At 49.3% G+C, this 16,757-nt stretch overlaps 1 protein-coding gene across 5 annotated transcripts in view; it reads right to left on the reverse strand.

The window, feature by feature from the left end:
• AGPAT4 (1-acylglycerol-3-phosphate O-acyltransferase 4) overlaps positions 1 to 16,757 on the reverse strand; it is a 126,376-nt gene that overhangs the window by 27,110 nt on the left and 82,509 nt on the right. For all 5 annotated transcript variants that reach the window (XM_043457309.1, XM_043457308.1, XM_043457312.1 and 2 more), the window contains one exon: positions 540 to 709. In XM_043457309.1, coding sequence (XP_043313244.1) covers positions 540 to 709 — 170 coding nt within the window. The remainder of the gene's footprint in view (positions 1 to 539; positions 710 to 16,757) is intronic.

A 16,757-nucleotide genomic window follows, 5' to 3' on the forward strand; every position in this document is an offset into this window, starting at 1 on the left:
ACCATATTCGCTTTTCTCTTTCTGCCTTACTTCACTCTGTATCCTAGGCTGGGAAGCGAGGTTCAAGAGGGAGGAGATGTATGTGTACCTGTGGCTGATTCATGCTGATGTGCGGCAGAAGCCAACATAATATTGTAATTATCCTCCAATTAAAAATAAATAAATTTTAAAAAATAAATAAAAGGGGGTAAAAAAAAGAATACGAAGCTGGACGCGTTCAAATTCAAATTGACTTAACAGTTGTGTGGAGCAGGGTATTGAAACGTAGCTTTTACCTATGGGCAGGTTCCCGATTCCCAATTGTTTCTGCAAGGAGTAAATAAATTAATTGTTGGTAAAAATGCCCAGCACATCGTCACTGATGAATAAATATGATCCTTGCTCACAGCAGATGTTCATCTTGATTCTGAGCGAGAAGGAAAAGCAGTTGGCTAAGAACATTTCAACAAGCCTATTAATGCTGCTGCAAGCTCTGAATGACCAAGCGCCAAAGGGCCAGTTATGCTGTCGAACAAAAGAGGTGTGCGGGTCTGACTTACCCCTAAGACCCCAAAGCGCTCAGCCAGGCTCCAGCCGCAGAGGAAGTCGATTTCAAACTTGTGGTTCAGAACGACAATGGCATTTTCCTTCCCGTACTTCGGGTAGGCCCGGGGGTCCGTGTAGATGACGCACTCCGTACCTGACCACCACTCCAGCAGCATCACCAGCTCTGGAACAGAGAGACAAGACAGGCCTTTATTTCACGCACCTCTGCGACCAGGGCTCTGGGCCCCTGAGATGGCTTGGCACAGCAAGGCTCTGCCTTCCTAGCTTGAAGGGAAAGCAACTTCGAGGGGTCAAGTGCAGGATCGTTTCAGCCAAGATCCCAATCCTTGAAAGGGCTTAGAAACAGAAGGAAAAAAATTAGAGAAAACTCCACAAGTCTCCGGGGACAGAGAGGAAGCTTTGAGAAGGCAAATGACTTGCATTCCTTGATTAAGTACCTTGGGGAAAAGTAAATCTGAAAGCCTGAATCTTTGCCGTGGTGTTTACAGAGCTCTGAAAGGCAGCAGGAGGTGACATACAGAATTCTTAACATCCTGAGAAATGACTAATTGGGACACTTATAAACTCCATCAAAGAACACTCAGTTCAGTTCAGTTCAGTCGCTCAGTCGTGTCTGACTCTTTGCGACCCCATGAATCGCAGTATGTCAGGCCTCCCTGTCCATCACCAACTCCTGGAGTTTACTCAAACTCATGCCCATCAAGTTGGTGATGCCATCCAGCCATCTCATCCTCTGTCGTGCCCTTCTCTTCCTGCCCCCAATCCCTCCCAGCATCAGGGTCTTTTCCAATGAGTCAACTCTTCCCATCAGGTGGCCAAAGTACTGGAGTTTCAGCTTCAGCATCAGTCCTTCCAATGAACACCCAGGACTGATCTCCTTTAGGATGGACTGGTTGGATCTCCTTGGAGGAGGGAATGGCAAACCACTTCAGTATTCTTGCCTTGAGAACCCCATGAACAGACTGCACTCTCCATGGGATTTTTCATCAAGAATACCAGAATGGGTTGCTATTTCCTCTTCCAGGGGATCTTCCCAATCCAGGGATTGAACCTGCATCTCTTGTGTCTGCTGCATTGCAGCTGGATTCTTGTTCCCGCGGAGCCATCGGGGAAGCCCCGTGAAGGACATGCCCCTTGTTATCACCACTTAGTGAGGTACCGGTCAGGCACTCGCTCACTCATCACCTGCCCCAACACACGCACACATGCACACCCACACACGCACCCCTGCATGCGCAAACCCACACACACAAAGCCCAGCCAAGCCTCACGTTTGAAAGGCTGGACTGGCTGCCCCTGGAAGTCTCTCTCCTTGAGGCTGGAGACGAGTGATGTGGTGCTGGAGCCAGAACTCTCTGGAAGGCGCTACAGTCTAGTTTCTAAACCCGAGCCCTCTGGGGCTTTGGACAGGTGAACCCCGAGGCACCCCAGCCTCCTAATCTTGGAAGGGGTGGCCTCAGGGGCTTTTGTGAGAAGCGACGGGCGTCACATACAACAGGTGTTCTGTGCAGAGCGCGTGCCGAGCCCCCGGCAGACCCAGGCTTCATTGTCCCCCCGTGTCATCAGGAACAAACCAGAACACACCCCCTACCGGACACCGTAGAGTCTGCCTGTTCCTAGAGCTGAGAAAACGCCGAGCCCCCAGGCAGCTGTCCTCCGGGGGCAGCAACCCTGGGGGATCCATCGGGGGAGGGAGGCGGGCAGGTCCAACCCCTCCCGGTACCGGTCATGGGGCCTGGACAAGCCCAAGGCAGAGCCGCATCCAGGAGGCAGCCAGGTCAAGAGGGACGGCTCCCGGGACGCGTCCCGCCGTCACCTCCTGAACGCCTCTCTGGGCCCTGCTGCCCCCAGTCCGGGGCAGGCCGGGCCCGCTTCCACTTGCCCCAGCGACACGGTGTGATGACCCCTGCCCCCTTACAGGCCACAGCCCCCGTGAGGCACAGACCGCCTCGCTCGGTCCATCCTAGCCTCAGCCTTTCGCTCCAGGACCCAGTATGATGCGGGCACACGTCTGCTTCCAGCAAACACCGTCTGGTGGCCGGACATGTGCAGGCAGGATGCCGGGGGTGCTGGAGGTGAGGCCGCGAGCCTCGGTGGCTCCCGGGGTCCCAGCCTCAAAGCCTGCGGCTCGGAGAGCAGACCGCCTCACGCCAAGAGGCGGCGAGACCAGGAGGTTAGAGGCCCTGCCTCGGACGGATGCTGTGTGTGGATCTGGGGGCCAGGCTCCTGTGCCGGGGGCACCACTCGATGGCTGTAAGACTTCCCGGCCTGTTTCTCAACATCCCGGAAGCCTCAGCATCTTTGTGAATCCAGACGGGAAAAGCTGCTGGAGGTGTGATGGCTGTGAAGGCAGATCATGTGGTGAAGGCTCCCAGTGTGATTCTGCACACGCAGGGGATGGTGAGTGGCCAGCTCCCGTGACTGTTCCCTACACACGGCCCCCGGACAGCAGGCATGGTGCCGTGACTGCCGACGGGAAGCGGGGAGGAGCGGAGACGGGGACAGAGTCTCAGCGGCTCCCGCACCAGGGTGGGCGGCGGTCGTGATTTATGGTTGCACCACAGAGGCCGCGAGACGTCACCGGAGCATTTCTTTACAGAGGCTGCGGCAGCACCGATTCTGCATTCTGAAAAGACCACTCGGGCTCAGGTGGGAGCAGTGGAGAAGCAGGGGGGCCCGTGAGGGCGGGCTGCAGAGGCCCAGGGAGAGGCGATGACAGCCGGGCCAGGTGGGGACCAGCGGGGAGGCCGGGTTCCCCCCCTCACCTCAACAGGCTGGAGTTATTAACACTGAAATCTCACTGGATAAAAGAGTCTTCTTTCCATTTTTTTTTCTCCTAAAGGAGGAAAGGGTTTCTTTTTTTTTTTTAATTAACAAGAAATATATTTATAGTCATAATGAAAAATAATTCAATTAACCCAGAAGAATTTAGAGGAAACTGTGCCATCCCCCTTGAGGGCCCTAAGACATGTCTATCCAAACCCCTTTTCTGGTTTGTTTCCAGTCGTAGCTCAACTGGTAAAGAATCCGCCCGCAGTGTGGGTAGACCTGGGTTCGATCCCTGGGTTGGGATGATCCCCTGGAGAAGCGAAAGGCTACTCACTCCAGTATTGTGGCCTGGAGAATTCCACAGGCTGTGTAGTCCCTGGGGTCGCAAAGAGTCGGACACGACTGAGCGACTTTCACTTTTACTTCAAAGGACCACTCGGACGGTCTCAGGAGGCTAGGCAGGCTCTGCAGGTCACAAGCGTGGTGGCTGATGTGCTGATTCACCTCCCGAGCGAGAAGTGACAGCCGCCTGCAATGGCTCCTTCCTCTCCTTTCCCTCCGCTCCTAACTCCCCGGCCTGGCCCGGCTCGGCCTGCTCCTGTGGGGGGACCGGCTTCTGCCCCCACACCGCCCACGCCAGGTGCAGTAAGAACCCACCACGGTCTCGGTCTGTCCTCGGAGAGGGAGCCTGACCTCCTGGGTCCCCTCTGTCCACATTCATCGCCCCTTCCCGAGGGCCCACCCTGGGCCTTCCAGCTCCAGCATGAGCGGCACAGACCACAGTCCCCCAGGGCCGGTGAGCCCCCACACGTGACTAAGGACCACTCCCTTCCCTACGTGTGTATCTGCCAGCAGCTTCGCATCCCTGGTTGAACGCTGGGCACTTCCTCACCAACAACTACAATCCCGCTCCCTTCGTCAGGGTTAAACACAAGGAACAGCTTGGGGGGTGGCCCTCCAGGCCTGTCCTTAGGGGGTTACACACGCACATGCACGCACACACATGCACATTTCCCCCTTGAATGGGTTCAAACTTCATTGACCTTTGTAAACACACACATACAGTTATTTTTTCCAAACGGTGTATTTGGTTCTCTTTCCATGTTAATACAGATACACAGAGGTGTCAGCAGTTACGGACTGGGCTCTGGATGTGGGCTGGACCATGTTCCAAGGCCACGTGCAATTGCATTAAATCCTCACGTTTAGTGGTAAAGAACCTGCCTGCCAATGTAAGAGATGCAGGTTCAACCCCTGGGTCAGGAAGATCCCCTGGAGGAGGGCATGGCCACCCACTCCAGTATTCTTGCCTGGAGAATCCCGTGGACAGAGGAGCCTGGCGGGCTACAGTCCGTGGGGTCGCAAAGAGTCAGACACGACTGAGCATAGGCACAGAACAGAATCCTGGGGGAGGAAATACGATTTTCCCCATTTTACAGATGAAGAAACAGAGGCACACGGGTAACTCTCATCCTTTGCTCAATTCAGGGAATTGCCGCTTTTCAGCTCAAAACTAGTCAGAATGGCAATTCCATGTGGGATAACCAGCTGCATGGCAGTTCCTGCTTCAGACATATTATGATTTATTCAGCCATTCCATCATCAATTAGCATCCCTCCCCCACCCCTGTTTCTTATTGTTACAAATATTGCACTAAACATTCTTGAAAATGCATGCTTTTTAAAAAATTGTGTAAGGATTTCTCCAACATAGGTATACCAACAAGTAGAATTATGGATCGAAGAGTATATGCATGCTATCGCTGTCTCTTTGCGATCCCATGGACTGTAGCCCACCAGGCTACTCTGTCCATGAGATTTCCCAGGCAAGAACACTGGAGTGGGTTGCCACTTCTTTCTCTGGGGCAGCAGGGCAGGGGGGGATCTTCCCGACCCAGGGATCGAGCCTGTGTCTCCTGCATCGGCAGCGGGTTCTTTACCACTGAGCCACATGTAAAATGAAAGCTATAAATGGAAATGTCAACATTTATTTAAAGCAGAAGCTGGAGTGGATACAGGGGAGACAAGAAGGGAGAATTTGCCTCACACAGATGTGAGATTCGTGGTCAAGAGGGAGGACCTCATCATCAAAACAGGCTCCTCTGTCCTCCCCGTCTCCCCTCCCTCCCACGGCCCTGAAAGAAGACACTCAATATCATCATGGTCCTTCCGCCCACTTCGATCTCAGCCTGCATATTAATTCCTGGGCCTCGTAGGAGGGAGGGGACACCCTGGTCACCCCATTCTCGATAGAGGTATAGATTGGGCCAGCAGGGCCCCGGGGAGGGGGTCAGACACTGGTAACAGACAAGACATGCAGCTGAGGTTTCTTCGTATAACGCAGCAATCTGGAAGCTTCCTATCCCACTTAAAAATGTTCAGTTTGCTCAATTTTGCTGTCTTTATATTTATTTTTTTTGGCGGCCATGTCCCGAGGGCAGGGTGGCTGGAGACGCTGGAGAAGGCCCATGCAAGCATCTTCTGGGAGCTCGGGCACCTCTGGATCCTGGGACGTGGGGGCACGCCCGGCCCTGGCCAGTCACTGCCGCCTGCTTGGCAAACTCCACACGGAGCCAGGTGGGGCCAGCTCTGAGCTCTTCAAGGTGATGACCAGGGTGGGGTGGGAGGGACAGGAAGTGACCTTCGCTGCAAAATCCCCACCTGCCACCTCGGATTTCAGAGGCGGATGGGGGGCCAGACCCGGGCTGCAAGGATATATGGACTGAGGGACAGATTTGTGCTGCATAGCTCGATCACAAATAGGAAAGAAGATGTAGATGAACAAAAAGGAGAGTGCAGCAGGGGGGAGAAGTTCACATTTGCAAAGAAGGAGGAAAATGCTAACAACCCACATCCGCTGAGTCAGCGCGCACGTCACTGTTCCCACTTCACAGCCGAGGACACGGAGACATGGAGGCTGAGCCACTGGTCCTGCTCCCAACGCCAGGAGGCCAGCGTGCTGGGCCTGGAACCCAGACAGGGAGACTTGAGAGAGTCTGTGGGGACACTGTAAAGCCATGATTATCAGCTGGCGGGAGAGAAAGCACATTTAGGGAGGGAAGAGGTCAGAGTTTAGAGGAGAAAGATCACACCTCTGACCTTGGGAAGCCCTTCTCGGTGAGATGAAGACGCCCACCTCAAGGCTGCCGGGAAGGTTACATGTGCTAAAGTGATGACAACATTTAACACTCGCCCACCCTGGAAACAGGGTTTTTCTCCTCCTGAATGCTATGACCACCAAGGATAATGCAATGATGATGGCAAAAGAAATAATGAACAGACAGAGTGAACAGCCAGGAAAAATAAACAGCAGGTGGGTGAGCCCCACTTTGGGGCAGTCCTGCTGTCAGCCCCTGATGATGACCCTGATGCTGGGAGGGGTTGAGGGCAGGAGGAGAAGGGGGCGACAGAGGATGAGATGGTTGGATGGCATCACTGACTCAATGGACATGGGTTTGAGTGGACTCTGGCAGTTGGTGATGGACAGGGAGGCCTGGCGTGCTGCGGTTCATGGGATCGCAAAGAGTCGGACACGACTGAGTGACTGAACTGCCGTCACCCTCCCTGCCCTCAGCCCTGATGTGGGTCCCAGTCCAGATGCTGGGCAGCTGTAAGACCCGGCTCCTTCTGGGCCAGATCCCAGGGATCCACGCACCCAGGAACCCCAACAATCCTCCAAACTCACAGCCGACCCCTTCTGCAAGCCCAGGTGGTTGTGGGGGGCTCCCTCCATCCGCACCAAACCTCTCCCCCGTGTGCCCACTTGCACCTGCCGTGAATGACATTTCACTCCTCACTGCAGCCCTTTCTAGAAGTGTCAAGAACGCTAATAAGACAGGGAGGCAAAGTTCCTGCAGAAATCCAGACTGTTGATTAGAGTTCACTGTTGAAACATACCAGCAGCCAGAACCCCCCGTGTCGGGGATGTGGGGAGATGTGATCAAGATTGAGGAAAATGGTATTTTTATAATTAACTTCATCCAATCTTAATAATTATACAATCACATACATAATTATATGTAACCTATAAACTAAGTGTATATAATTATGCACTTATAATGTTTTTTTTAATAATTTGGCTGATAATAATTTAGGTTAAAAATGAAACCTCTCAGCCACAGGAGTTTCCAAAATGCAAAGAGGAAGAAGTTTCTGCGGTGTGATGTGAGACCGCTCCCTGTCGCAGACTTACTTACATTTTAGTTTGAATTATGCTGTGTGCCAAGTCGCTTCAGTGGTGTCAGACTCTGCAACCCCACGGACTGTAACCCACCAGGCTCCTCTGTCCATGGAATTCTCCAGGGAAGAATACTGGAGTGGGATTCCCCCTCCAGGGGATCTTCCCGACCCAGGGATGGAACCCACATCTCCTACATCTCCTGCTTTGGCAGGCAGGTTCTTTACCGCTAGAGCCACTTGGGATGCCCCTTATTTTGAACTATTTCTAGTTAATCCCCCAGCATACACCTTTTCGCCATAACCAGGTTTCAGTACTTTCTTAACTGGGGGCCTAGTTGTACCTGCAACACTTCCATCCACACCCCAGCCAGCCGGGCACTGCTGTGCCCAGGTCACTGAACGATGCTGAGGCATGAAGCCCATAAGGAGATACACAGTATATCTGTCCAATTAACATTTCATAGGATGATTAGAAAACCAGTGTCTAAAAAAGCTCCCTAGAATGAGGGGAAGGTTGGGAAGCCCTGCAGGACATCTCTGATAGAGATGGCAACACCAGAAGCCAGTTCTCCTGGACCACAATGCATCTCCATCACATCCTCCCAGCCCTGGACCACACCACATCTCCATCACGTCCTCCCAGCCCTGGACCACACTGCATCTCCATCACATCCTCCCAGCCCTGGACCACACCACATATCCATTACGACCTCCCAGCCCCGGACCACACCGCATCTCCATCACACCCTCCCAGCCCTGGACCACACAGCATCTCCATCGCATCCTCCCAGCCCTGAGGACATGCCCGTTTCTGTGCAGGATCTGCTCCTGGCTTTCCTGGTGGCTCAGACAGTAAAGAATCTGTCTGCAATGCAGGAGACCAGGGTTCAATCCCTGGGTCAGGAAGATCCCCTGGAGCAGGGTATGGCAACCCACTCCAGTAATCTTGTCTGGAAAACCCCATGGATATCATCTAGCCTGTGCCCAGTGCCAGCTTAGCACCCTCACTGAGTCCTCACCATCCACAGAGGAAGTGAGACTCTGTCACCAGCCTCTACTCCTTGGTCCACCCTCCTTCTTCTGCATCCCTTGAGTTAAGGTCAAGTTGAACTACACACTGTTCCTAGAACCACCTAGAACTCACCGTACCTACCCCTGGCCTCTTGTCCAAGTTGTTCTCTTGGCCAGAGAAGCCTTTCCTCCCCATAGAATCCCCAAACCTTATCCAAGTTCCAAGCTTCAGCTCAAACGAGATCTTGTCCATGAACTTTAGACCACCCCCACCTTCTATTAGAAGTAATCTGTCTTCTAAATTCCCCTTAGGGACACTGTGTCGATGCTCTCTGAAGTCAGGCAGACCTGATCTGAATTCCCATTCCGTCATTTACTACCCCCCCTGACATGGGCATATTACTGAACCTCTCTAGCCTTCAGTTTTAGATGTGAAAAATGAATAATAAAATACCACTCACAAAATTGTTATGAACACTGAATAAGACTAACGCTTGGGACTTCCCTGGTGGTCCAGTGATTAAGAATCCACCTTTCGATGCAAGGGATGTGGGTTTGATCCCTTGGGAGGGAACTAAGATCCCACATGCAGCAGAGCAGCTAAGCCTATGCGCTGCAAGTACTGAACCAGTGCGCCTCGAATAGAGAGCCCTCATGCCACAGCTAAGACCTCCCTCCCCTGATGCAGCCACAAATAAATAAATAATTTTTAAAAAGACTAATGTTTGACTAAAGGCTGAGCACCGAAGAACTGATGCTTTCATACACTGGGGCTGGAGAAGACTCTTGAAGACCCTTGCACTACAAGGAGATCAAACCAGCCAATCTTCAAGGAAATCAACCTTGAATATTCATTGGAAGGACTGATGCTGAAGGTGAAACTCCAATACTTTGGCCACCTGATGCAAAGAACTGACTCATTGAGGTCTTTCCCCCTGATGCTGGGAAAGATTGAAGGCAAAAGGAGAAGGAGGTGACAGAGAATGAGATGGTTGGATGGCATCACTGACTCAGTGGATATGAGTTTGAGTAAGCTCCAGGAGCTGGTGATGGACAGGGAAGCCTGGCGTGCTGCTGTCCATGGGGTCGCATGTGATTGAGCGAATGAACAACAACAGCGTTTGAAAAAGAACTACAGGCAGCAGTGGAAATGAGCAATCACCTTCCTTGCTTGGATCTCATGTTCTTTCTCAGGAGTTCGGGTCTGTTTGGTCTGGGTTGGTTCTCCTTCCACATGGACCATTCAGTCCTCAGGGAGGGATGTCTTCCAGTTTGTTGTCCTGCTGCCCGCAGCACGCAGAACAGGGCTTGCACAGATAAACAGCCATGAATTTCCATCATTTCACAGCTGCTGATGGCATGATTTGTAGCTAAGAGAAACTTCACAAGGATCCGGATCATATCAAAAATCAGTTAAGAATGGCAGAGCCCTTGAGCCCATTTAATCCCACTCCTGGGCATAAATCTGGAGAAAACCATAATTCAAAAAGACACATGAACCCCAGTGTTCACTGCAGTGCTATTTACAATAGCCAGGACATGGAAGCAACCAAATATCCATCAACAGAGGGATGGGACAATGATACACAAGGAAGATGTGGTACATACATGCGATGGAATATTACCCAGCCATAAAAAAGAATTTTTAAAAATTTAAGCAACATTAAGAAGTTTTTAATCTCTTTAGGAACACTTAAAGTGTAAGATCTACTGAAGGCAAGTATCTACTCTAAATTGTCATCCATTTAATGTTTTCTCTTACCTTCCCTCATCAAAATATAATGAGCCTTACATTCACAAATGAGATTCATTACTGAGCGAAATACATATACTGTGATGGTTGAAAAGGATTAAAAAAAAAAAAATCGAGATGCTGAAATGTACACAATTCCCAAACTAAATTTTAGGGTCAGAAATGTGAGGCAGAAACTACCCTGCAATTATTTATTAGAAAAAGGTTTTCTCCACAAGACATCATTTCCTTCTCTCAGGCTTGGAGGCCACAGGTTCTTGGTTTTGTCTCTTCTAATACAGAAATGATTTCTTTGTCAGAGCAACTTATTTTAAGTCAATCACCTGCTTCAGTCATTCATTTTTGGCTGTGCTGGGTCTTCACTGGGTTTTCTCTAGTTGTGACCAATGGGGGCTTCTCTCCAGCTGCGGGGCATGGGCTCTCGCGGGCACAGGCTCAGTAGCTGTGGCCACTGGACTCAGTCGTTCCTCAGCCTGGGGAATCTCCCCAAACCAAGGATCGAAGCTGTGTCTCCTGCATTGCCAGGCACATTCCACTGGGCCACCAGGAAAACCCTGTCAGAGTCACTCTTAATTGCTGAGAATAATGCACACAGATGGTGTGCTCTTCTCTGACTTGTGATAAATGAGATCACCAGAGAGTTCTGGACCCATCCTAACATCAGTTACTCCGTACAAAACTCCTCGTGCTTTCAACAAGGTAATATTCTGTCCCTGTTGAGGTTACCAGACAGAATGCAAAGTGCCCAATGAAATTTGAATATCAGATAAGCTTCAAATGATTCTTTAGCATATGTATGTCTCCTGCAATACCAGATGAAAGATGTACTAACATATCCGCCGTGCCATGTCTGGGAGATACTCATAATAACAATTATTCGATGTTTATCTGATATTCAAATTTAACGGGAGTCCTGAATTTTTATTTGCTAAATCTGGCAGTTGGAGTCCTTATCAAGCCAGCAGTAACCATGGCAACAAGCACTGATGTGGCTCTAGGAATGAGCTGAAAAGGAATGGTCAGGGTTGGCTGGCACCCACAGCCCCATGGGGCTCCTACCAGCATCACCTCGAGCACCCCAAATGGCCATCTGGTGAGACAGACGAGATGGACATTTATTCCCCATTTCACAGATGACAAAATGTAATGCACATGGCTTCCCCAAGGTCATGCGGATTTGGAGGAGCAGGACCACCCGCGCTTGGGGGGCTGCTACAGTGGACGGCAGGGTTCTGTCACCCTGCTGGCCTCATGAATATGCAGAACGTGTGTCCTGAGAATCTTCCCAGTTTTCAAACAATAAACCTGCGCTTCAATTATATCTCAATCTCATTCGCAAAGGTCCCTGACAAATCTTTTTACTGGGGCTTGTCTGAGCTTTATCTAATCAAGTCCTGAAGCCAGTGGGTGAGCACCACAACCAGCTACTAAACCCTAATTGCTTGGCAGCCCTGGGAAGACCAAGGCTAAGAATTATGAGGCTCTGCTATCTGCAAACTGCCCTAGGTAATCCCCATCCAGCCCTCGTTAATTCTGGCTGAGTCCAAGGCTGATGCAAAATCTCCAGCACCCAGAGGGCTTGCAAAGCAGTGAGAATGAAGGGGAGGTCACCCAGCCCAGGCTGACCGCTGGGGGGACAGAGTGTGTGTGTGTGTGTTAGCTGCTCAGTCGTGTCTGACTTTGCAACGCTATGGACTGTAGCCCACCAGGCTCCTCTGTCCATGGAATTTTCCAGGCAACAATACGGGAGTGGGTTGCCGTGCCGTCCTCCAGCGGGGGGTCTTCCCCATCCAGGGATCGAACCTGGGTCTCCTGCACTGCAGGCGAATTCTTTACCACGGGGGACAGTAGAAGGACATACATGAGACGGAGGAGGAAGTAAAGGTCAGGGAGCCAAGGATGGAGGGAGGGAGGGCTAGAATTCCTTCCTGAGCATGCACTGGATGCAGGCAGTGACCCTGTCACACACAACACTACTTCTCTGGCCCCAGAGTCACCTGGCAGGGTTAGTATTACTCCATACAGATGCAGAGACTGAGGCTCAGAAAGGTCTAGTAACCCAGCCAGGGCCACCGAGAGAGTGAAGATTTCTCTCTGGTTTGTGCACCCCCAGGACCCGGGCTGTTGGGGGGAGTGGGCCCAGACTCACACTGTCCCTCAATTTCCTGCTGCCTTACTTTCTGCATCACCCCCACCCACGCCCCCTACAAAGCCCTCACTGACACCCCAGAAGAGGCCAAACTGGAATCGTGGTGCAGTTCTTTCAAATATTTATTTTAGTTTCAATAAAGCACTGTATTCGTGCAGGCCCTGTGCTCTGGGTAACATCTGATTAATTCTGAGATGCGTACTGTTCTCATCTTAGCACGCCTGAGATCAAGGGCACCCATGATGTGCCTAGTTTAATGTCTTCTTCTTAAGAAGTATATAAAATAAGGAGGTACCTTACAATTAACAACGTCTTAGATTCTATGAAATACAGAAATTTTAAAAACAGGGTGATCTTAGCAAGGTGGATCTTCCACGGGCTACATCTTGTCTGTGGCCGTGTCTGGAAAGTGCCAGGCACTGGGGGTGGGAAGGGCAGGATGAGTAGGTGGAACGCAGAGGATGTGCAGGGCAGGTGACTATTCCGTACGACATCGTCAGGGGGATATGTGATACTACCACGTTATCATGGTATTACTATCATATTACTATGATGTTATCATGAAGAGCCTCTTGAGGGTGACTCCGGGAGACAGTAAAGGGCAGGGAAGCCTGGCGTGCTGTAGTCCATGGGGTCGCAAAGAGTCAGATATGACCTAGCAAATGAACAACAACATGATTTTATTGAGACCCACAGGAAATATGACACAAAGACCCCTAAGGTACATTATGGACTTTAGGAACATCAACACTGGTTCATCAGTTGTCAAAAAGGAATCACATTAATGAAAGATAATAAAGTAGGGGAAATTGTGTGTGAGTGTGTGTATGTATCTGTGTGTTGGATCAAGGGGCAGGCAGTGTATGGAAACTGTACTTTTGCACAATTCTCCTGGAAACTAAAAACTGCTGGTTAAAAAAAATAATAATAAAGTCTATTAGTTTTAAGAAAACACAAGGTGAGTTGATATTTTTATAATTCCTCCCCCCAAAAAATGCTACAGAAAACACACCAAATTTTGCTTTCTGTTTTTGTCTTTGCCAGATTTTCAGCCAGTTTCAATTACCTAAGAGGATCAATACAGGAGCGACAGGCGTTTCACCCAGAAGAAAACAAAATGAAGTGCTATCAGATTCTTAGGTCATAAGATCGTGATCAAAGGAGTAGAAAGATCCCCACCTCCATCTCAGCCTCTGAACACCAGCTCACTCTCTAGTCACAGGGATGGGAAAGGAAGGTGAGCAATGTGCCAGGTCCCAGTAGGTCTGAAGGGAAGAGGAATGAGATACCTACTCTAGAGGAAAGACAATCAGAAAGAAATTATTAGAAAAGCCAATGGCTTTGGCCCTTGGGTCATAATTAAGTTCACTTGGCCAACAGACCAAGTGCTAAGTGCTAGTGCTAAGTGCTAAGTGCGTGCTAAGTCACTTCAGTCGTGTCGGACTCTGCGACCCCATGGACTGTAGCCCACCGGGCTCCTCTGTCCATGGGATTTCCCAGGCAGCAATACTGGAGTGGGTTGTCATTTCCTTCTCCAGGAAATCTTCCTGACCCAGGGTTCAAACCCGCATCTCTTATGTCTCCTGCATTGGCAGGCGGGTTCTTTAAGGATAACAAACAAAACACAGTTTGTTCTTTGTTCTAGACAAATAAACCTCGAGAAGAGTTCCCCAGACCAGATTTCCACAAACAGATTCACTGCCACCCCTGTCTGTTCACATCTCTCCAGCATCACTCCACTGGTTTCTGAATCCTTTAAGAATATAATACTAAGAAGGTTAGCAATCAGATTCCAAATATAGTGACCTGCTGACTGAGGGCTCTGCAGAGTGACGACGTATGCAGACAAGGATGCCAAGCAACAGAAAGAAAATGAACCAAACATTTGATAAAAGTGAAGGGATTTTCCACTTCCAGAAGTTCTGATAGTTGATGAAGCTACAGTCAGACAAGAATAGATGTGTATTCCCAGCACCCCCCCGCCCCCCGCCCACCTGTCATGGTCCTGGAGACATTGACTTGAGTAATTAAGAACACAGTCAAGGCTAAATCGCAGTCATTTGACTTCTGTAGATTGACATTTAAAACATCAGTAACAAAGATTTTGTCAGACATAGATTCTATGAGCTGAGAGATGGCATTGCCATCCGTCCAGCTGGTAAAGATGAAGTTGCAGACTAGACAGTTATGTGGACATAAACTACAGGGAGGTTACCGTGGCCTCCACCAGTTGAAAGTCTGGAGTCAAGACAGCCTGATTAATGACTCTACTTTTTCTAGGCGATGACCTTTGACAAATCGCTTAATTGTTTTTCTTTCAATCTTGAAGACAGAAATGGTGCTTTCAACCCTTAATTCACACCTCCCCACCCTCTTTCTGAACAGAACTATACAGTGTTTGACAAGAGGAATTGCTCCCCTTCCTGGATGTATAGTCACTGTCCAATCTTGTGCACTCTAGGTGTCCCACACCTTCTCCTTCCTTTCTTGCCTTCCTTTGGAATACATTTTTTTCTTTTTTTTTCTGCCTGTACTGTGTGGCATGCAGGGTCTTAAGTTCCCTGACCAGAGATGCAACCTGCTGTCCATGTAGTGGAAGCATGGAGCCCTGACCACTGGACCCCCAGGAAAAGTCTCTGGAAATCAGTATTTTAAGACATTTTCCATGAGTATTTTAAATCAGCTTAGAATGTGTAAAGTCTTACTATCTTCTAAGTAGTTACCCTGAAATACCTTCCAGAGATGGTCTGATATAATGACCTTTCAGCTGTGGGCACCTCTCTGTACTTCTGGTTTGGTGAACTAGTAGAGATCTTTCTCTAGGGAGATGCCTGCTCTCACCTGCCCCGGGAGGAAGAGTAGCTTACATGACTGGCGAGTTTGGGAAGGTTAAAGGGACTTTCCTGGCTTGGCTCTGCCCCTCCTCCTCAGGTGGGCATTCTACCCCTACCTCTTGGACCCTAGGAGGCTGCCCTGTGCTGGCCCTCTGTGGGCTGCTTGAGCAAATCTGCCCAATTTGGGGGTTCAGTCTATTTAAGTAACTTCACACACACTTATAACTTCCAAGATGGGGTCTATCAGCCATCAAGAAAAGAGTCTGTCTTCCATCCTCCATGCCTTTGCTCAATTTCTCAAATTGTTTAAATAACTGAGAAGGGTACTGTTCTTTAGAGCCCTCTTGGAGGTCTCAGCTTTATCCATGTCCAAACTTATTATCCCAAATTCCATATAGTGTTTTCTCTAAAAAAATACAATTTTATTTAACCACTTCAGAAACATTATTCAGAGTTTGAAGCAAATGTCTTATTGAACTCAAAATCAAATTGAAGGGTAACCCAAGACAACAAATTGGCTACAGTTTTCAGAAGGAGGTTCTAGCTTTCGCTTTCCAAAGGCAGTCTTCCCAAATGCAGGGGAAAACGCAATTATTCATAGATAAGTGCTGTAGGATAACAATTGGACTGAAAAACAAATTGGATTATTGTTGTTGTTGAGTCCTAAGTCATATCCCACTCCTTACAACTACACGCACTGTAGTCTGCCAGGCTCCTCTGTAAACGTCAACACCAACAGAGAAACCGACCTAGATCTTGTCCATGTTTTCAACTGAATACAAAGTTACATAGCCTGTTAAGGGAAAAATATGTGTGTGTTAGTTGTTCAGTCATGTCCAACTCTAGGAGATCTCATGGACTATAGCCCGCCTCTGTCTGATTATAGACATTTTTTAAATCTTTTTTTTAAATTAGAGAATAATTAATTTATGATTTTGTGATGGCTTTTGCCATACATCAACATGAGTCAGCATCAGGTATACATATGTCCCAGCCCTCTTGAACACCCCCTCCCACCTTCCTTCCCTGTCACAGAGTACTGGCTTTGAATTCCCACTGGTTATCCATTTTACATACAGTTACGTATAATGTTACAATGCTATTCTCTCATGTCATCCCACCATCTTCTTCCCCCACTGTCTCCAAAATGTCTCTGTCTCCTTTGTTGGGGTGCAAGTAGCATCATCACTACTGTCTTTCTAGATGCTATATCTATGTGTTAGGATTATAGACATATTTTAAGTGAACGTTCATTGTGTGGTGTTTCCTGCAACGAATACAGTCATCCAACGAATAACGCCACGGAGGGATTTCCTCATCCTTAGAATCAGCAGCTGATGCAGCAGCTAGTTATCTTTAAAAGCCCAAAGTAGGTTCCTAGAAGGCATTTAATGTCCCTCAGCACTGAAGTTGACTCAGCATGTCCACGGTGTATGCAGTAAAAGCAAACTTAGCAGACCTCATCAAGGAGTCAAGACACAGAAGGAGAAGAGAAACCTTGCAATAGCTATCTAAGG

Source organism: Cervus canadensis, chromosome 33 (genome assembly GCF_019320065.1).
Source record: "Cervus canadensis isolate Bull #8, Minnesota chromosome 33, ASM1932006v1, whole genome shotgun sequence".
Taxonomy (NCBI): domain Eukaryota; kingdom Metazoa; phylum Chordata; class Mammalia; order Artiodactyla; family Cervidae; genus Cervus; species Cervus canadensis.